This window comes from Corvus brachyrhynchos, unplaced genomic scaffold (assembly GCF_000691975.1).
Source record: "Corvus brachyrhynchos isolate BGI_N302 unplaced genomic scaffold, ASM69197v1 scaffold34, whole genome shotgun sequence".
NCBI lineage: Eukaryota > Metazoa > Chordata > Aves > Passeriformes > Corvidae > Corvus > Corvus brachyrhynchos.
The window spans coordinates 2814315-2820510 of record NW_008238126.1 but is presented as its reverse complement, the minus strand read 5'-3'; the positions used below and the strand labels follow the sequence as shown (position 1 = coordinate 2820510).

Sequence of the window (6196 nt, the reverse complement as noted above, 5' to 3'; positions counted from 1 at the left end):
TGCAGCTCTTTAAAGTGGAATGTAGCTGTATTAATGCTGAACATAGTTTTTCTGAAAGACACACAAATTATAGATCTTAGCAAGGGATATCTGCAAAATACCCACAAAACTGAGGCACCTCCAAGTGCTGTAGTGCAGAATCTCTGTGTCAGGCTTTTAATCTCACCTGTGCCTGAAAGGGGAGAGTTGGCCTTTGAGGTGAGATTTCATTCCTCCCCTGTGGCCATTAAAGTCCTTTCTCCCTGTTGAAGAATTTGCCAGTTTGTCTGAAACGTTGTGGTGTTTTAAATGTCAGATATCGTGGTGCTAGCTGGGACTGTGCTGATTTCATTATTTCATTTCACACACGCCACTACACAGCCAGGAAGTCTTTTTTTTGCCAGGGGATTAAAATGAGTTAACAGTAAAGATAAAATCTTTTGATCCTAGCTGGCCTCTTTTAAATGTACAGTCTCCTAGTCATGATTTCCGAAACTACACACGGGGGATAAATTTTGCATTAATTGATGAATTTAAACCAGGAGTTGAAAACTGAGTTTTTCTAAAGTAAACAGTGAAAAAGGGGAATTATTTGCATCTGGATTTTTTTTTTTTTTTAAAATGAATCTGGATAATTTGGGTCTACATTTCAGAATTTCCCTGTTTCTGTTCAGCAAGGCAATGCGAATCCTTTTTATTTTAACAGCCTTTAGACTGGGAGATTGGGACATCTTGATAATGGCTGCCTGGATTCAGTTCAACGCAGTGGACACTGAATATTCAATTGTAGAGTCAAAGTAGAAAACTGGAGGTTGAAAATGTTGACTTTCCAGTGCACTGTTTACTGGCCAGCAAAAAAGCACTGTAATACAGACTGGATCCTGCTGGAATTGGAGGTTTGATTGACACAAGTTTAGCGACGTAAGTAATGTATTCTGCTGCAGAAATACGGATTTCAACCGCTTATGGCTGAAGAGTGGTATTAAAAAGACAGTTCTGTACAAAAGCAGTGCTGCATGTCTGTACCTCTTTTTGCTGTCGGAAGAACGTTTGTCTATGCAGCAGCTTCTTTCTGCTGAAAAAGCAGCCCAAGCAGTAATACTGATGATATAATAAGAGATTTTAACAGAAAAAAGACATGTACTTACGCAGAGGCATCTCTTGTATTCAGAATAGGTTTCTACTTTCCCATCCTTCTCCTAACTCCTTTAAATTTCATATGCCAGCATTTAACTCTTAAACTTTGTCAGTTCAGTCACCTTGCTCATCAACCCCATGGAGAACTTTGAGGTCACCCTTTGGAGTTTGTCGGTGCTGCTCAGAAGCAGAGATGTTCAAGGCAGTGTGCCTGCCCGCTGCTGTGCTGCCTCTGGCTTGAAGGTGAGACCTGCAGAACAAAACACAGGAACTGGGATGAGGGCATGTTTGTGGAAAGGTGCTGGGCACTTGTTTGGACCTGTGGTGTCTGGTGACTGAATCTCTGGAAGCATCTGGAGTCACCAGTGTTTGAAGCAGAGACGCAGGTGATTTCTCCAGCAGAGAGGTGCAGGGTTGGGCTGGGAGCTGCTGTTTTTCACAGCATTCGTTACGTGGGGTCACTTTGGTGGCACAGGTTTCTTAAATCTATTGCCTTGGGTTTTCAGATTTTTGTATGTTGTGTTTTATGTGTACACCAAAGAACTTTATTACAATACTGTGTTTCCACAGGCAGCAATATTTGACATTGATGTTTTCCCTCATGATTTTTTGGCCTGGTGCTTACACAGGACCAAAAGCCACAGTTAACTGTGCTAACTCACAGGTAGCACTGGATGACACAGCAGAAAGGAGGAGTGTGCATGTCAAACATGCATATGTGATGGAGTGTGTGGAGGCAGAGACAGGCAGGCATGGGGAAAAAAGACATTTGACCAAGGCTGAACAGAGAGGCAAAGAAAGAGACAATTAAAAATTATTTTAAAAGCAAAAGAATTAGTTGCTGGCAAAAATAGAAAAATGGAAAGTTGCAGAAGGGTAGCAGAATTCAAGGATGAAGGGAAAAAGGCAAGAAATAACATAGACCCCGGAGTGGGGCAGATTTAAAACTAAAATCAGATTCTTTGACAGACTGGTAGAGATCTGATGGCCAATGTACTCAATTTAGAAGAAGGTAAAAGTTCAGCAGAACAGTAAACACAGAGAGAAGAGGACAGGCAGAGGAGTAAGCTACATTTTGCTGAGGAAAATTACTATTTTTGTCTGCTTATTTTTTGTTTGTCACTCTTCTGTCCCTGTATTCTCTTTGCATATGCTCATACATTTACAGAAATAGCTGTCATCACATTCAGTGCTTACAAATCAGAGCACAGCCTTATGTGTTATATTCCATATTTTCTTTAAGGAATAACTGAGACTACTGATGTCTGGGAGCAAATAGAGGCTTTTTAATGAAAATTGCTGTGCTTCTGACACTGACATTTTCCTGTTACGTGCATATAGTACTATAAATTAGTGTGTAACCTAAACAGTAATGCTGTTAGTAAACTTTACTTTGGTACCAGGCTAAAGAAGCAGGAATATGAAAGAATGAGGAAGAAAAGAGCAGCAGGCTAACAACAATTACACTGTAAAAGCATAACATCCTCAGCACTTTATAGCACTGAAATGGAGGGATAAAAGTAAACTGCAAGTTCCTCTGTAGCCATTTAATATACATTGTTAGAACATTAGATTTTTACATAAAGAAGTAGGACAGCTATGCATCACAGCTGGCAGGGTGCAAATGTAGAAAAGATCCTCTTCTTTTGTCTCGCCTTCGTTAAATCAATAGGTCCCACTTTACTCTGTTAATTCAGCTGGACAGTCTTAAAATCAACCTACAGCCCCAGTGGCAGGCTGTGTAAAGATTGCAGAGCAGGTCCTCAGCCTTGCCTCTGAGCAGTGTTGAAGCTCTGTAGAGAGGATCAGGGAGCCAGTCAAAATGGGCCAGTCCCATGGTCCTGCTGTCACCCAACTTCTCTATTCCATCCCCTTTTTAAAAAAAATTAGAATTCAATATATGCAATCAGGTCACTATTTTTGATCAGATGATTTGTCAAAATATGTCTTTGTCTGTGTCTGTCATGGCAGGGAGTTCTTTGACCATTGACAAGCATGAGATTAAGCACCGAGTGATGTTGTGTAACCTTCTGTCCACTCCATTACAGCAGAGCTCAGGGACAATACCCTGTCAAAACGTTATTTCTTATCTGTGTTGTAGGATTATTCTCAATTGACAGTGAGCTGGAGTACCAAGGCAAAATAATTCAAATAACTGTTTCATTTTAGGTAAACATGATCAAAAAGTATCTTAATAGCAGTCCAAGCTGTGGCTGAGTCATTTGGTGTTTCTCAGCTCAATATATTTTGATGTCTGAGAGAAGAACCATAAATCTATTTTTGCAGTACATCAGCATTCCTGAATTCTTCATTTTATTGGCTTAGTATCTCTTGTTGAAAAACAGTGGATCATGAGTGAGATGGAATGGATGTCTGATAGCACTGAATTATCTGGGAGAAGAAAAAATGTGGCAGATAAATATACCTTCTATCTGTCCAAGGCATTTAGTTATTTTGTGTGGCTAATCTTTTTCTTCGCAGGATGCTTCCAATCCCTTGTTGGTACAATGTTAACATGATTGAGGATTATAAATTGGGGATGTGCTGGTCCTATTTAGATTTCAGCATCAAGGAAATGAAGGCTGCTCTTAAAAATGTGTGGGCCTGGGGCTAGAAGCAGCACAGGACAAAGCAGCCCTGTGGTGGTGGGTGGGTGCAGAATTGGAGAATGGTAATTATTGCTTATCCATACTGGTGTCGTTCTGTAGTTTGTCTGCTCAGTCCTGACCACCAGATAATATCCCTACCACAATCAAAGAGCTGACAAGGACCTTGAGGGGTAATTCAGGCTGCCATTTAGCCCACAGGAAGATGTACCTGTGCCTGTCATTCCTGGCAGCCGCTCTCTAACCTGCTCTTCATACCCCCAGTCAGTGATGAGGGATATGCAGCCTGCCCTGGATGTCTGACACACTGCTTTTTTAGAAAGTCCAGCCTAATGACTAATCTGAATCTTGCTTTTAAGCCTGGTTTTCTTTGTCCTCTCCATTGAAAATAGCAAAAAATTTTTTTTCTCTGTGCAGAAGCTCTTTATATATTTCAAGACTGTGATTATTTTTACTCTTATTTTTTCTTCTCTAAACAATCCTAATCCTTCCAGTCTTCCCATGTGTGTCATGTTTTCTATGTCTCTGGTCATTCCCACTGCACTCCGCCAGTCTCCCTCCAGCCTTTCCTGAAGAGTGCCAGAAGTTGGACACATGGTTCTGGCAAAGACCTTTCTAGTTTAACAAAGAGACAACTCTCTTCCTTCAGGCCTTTTTTCCATATATACAGCTCAGTAAGGTGTTTGCATCTCACACCAGCATGACACTGACTCACCTCCTGTTCATGACCTGCTATTATCCAGCACCCTTTTAATGGGCTGCAGCTCATGGACAGGTATTCTTTAGGAAAAGTCTCTGAAAAAGTGAAGTAGGTAGGGGTCATGTAGAGACAGGGAATCATTGAACTCTGTGCTGTGATATGCAAGATGAGAAGCTTCTTCAACTGAAGGAGCTTTGTGTTATTAATGCCAACTAGAGAATCTCTTTTCCTTTGTTCCCTGAATAAAGCTGGGAATGTGTCATTCTACGTTGTAACACGAGGTGTGCCATTACATATCCAGGGGACTTCTGTGAAGTGATAGAGTTCTTTTGTGGAAGTAGCCTTGGAACAATATATTTGAGAGGGCTGTATTAACTCAATTATTTTGTCCACGTTAGAAATCAAGGAGTAAGTGAAATCTGAAGTGTGTGGAGGTTAAATTTAGTCTGTTCTTGTGATTTACTTTAGTTGCTAATGTAAAGGTAAAGCTCAGGGTTGTCTCTTCTTCTTACCATCTGTGGAATGGCTAATGCTATACTTGTTTTAGTATTCTAGGACTAAGCCAGTGATTAAGTAGTCAAAATTCCACTTACAATAACAATGGACTGCAAGATACGCATTCCACATGGAGCTGTTTAAATTTGATCCGAGCTAAGTCGGTCAAATATGAACTTGGGGAAAAGTCTTAGCAGTAGAACAGAAAAAGAAACTTGTTCAGGCTCTTTAAATAAATATTGGTTTGTTTGGTTTTGGTCTTGCAGAGCTAAATCCATCATGAGCTTTCTTATTCCAGGCTGCCATTTTCATCCATACATGTTTTTTATTATGGCATCAAGAATGCCTGGAAATAATGCCCATTTCGCTGCTACACATCCAGGAGACAAAATGTAGACAGACTTGTAGTATGAATGCACTTGTCCTATTTTAATTTTATTCTTTAAGCACTGTGGGACTGCTAGCTTATCTTGGTAAAACAAATATTTTTAGGTAAATTAAAAAAAAGTAACACACAGGTAAGCTGAGTCAAACTTGGACTTGAATCTAAATGTCTCTAAATTAATAAAATCCACACCATCTATCTGAACAGTGGATTAGCATGCTCGGATTTGGATTTGGCTCAGTTGTAGAGTCAAACCATAGCCATGGTTGGAAGGGACTTCTGGAGATGTTCTGGTCCAGCCCCCTGTTCAGAGCAGGGTCTGCCAGAGCAGGTTGCCCAGGGCTGTGTCCCCTTGGTTTTGAATATCTCTACTCCATGCCTTTCCTAGGCAACCTGTTCCTGTACTTGGGCAGTCTCACAGTAAAAAAGCTTCTTTTTATATTTAAGTAGAATTTTCTGTCAGTGGGCACTGCTAGGAAGATCCTGGCTCTGTCTCCTCTGCTCTCCCCTATCGGGTGTTTATACACATCCATGAAATCTCCAGAGAGCCTTCTCTTCTCCGGGCTGAGCAATCCCTGACACAGTACATAGAAAGCACACAGTCATGCGTGCTCCTTTTCCCCAGCAGCAGGCTCACAATGCCATTCCACTTCCTCTGACTTCCTCTAGTACCTTGAATGGGTGAAGGATTGCAATTTCTTTTCCTTGCACTTGCAAGCATGGAAGGGCCTAAAGTCTAGAAGGGTCGAAAGGACCCACTCAGCACCATGGTCCCCTTGTCAGTCTGCTGTATAAAGGAAGGGCAGAGTCTTCTCTTAGCACCTAAATATTAAGGTTTGATAAAATTGTTCTGGTTCTGGCAGGCAATTGGGAAGGTTTTGGATCTGAAAAGTT

General features: G+C 41.0%; 1 protein-coding gene across 1 annotated transcript in view; it reads left to right on the top strand.

Annotated features, from left to right (window-relative positions):
- The first annotated feature begins 443 nt into the window (after window positions 1–443).
- The window catches only part of LANCL3 (LanC like 3), a 34375-nt gene continuing 28622 nt past the window's right edge, over window positions 444–6196 (top strand). The window contains exon 1 of the mRNA XM_008633035.2: window positions 444–1359. Within this exon, the coding sequence (XP_008631257.2) occupies window positions 1255–1359 (105 nt within the window). The 5' untranslated portion in view covers window positions 444–1254. The remainder of the gene's footprint in view (window positions 1360–6196) is intronic.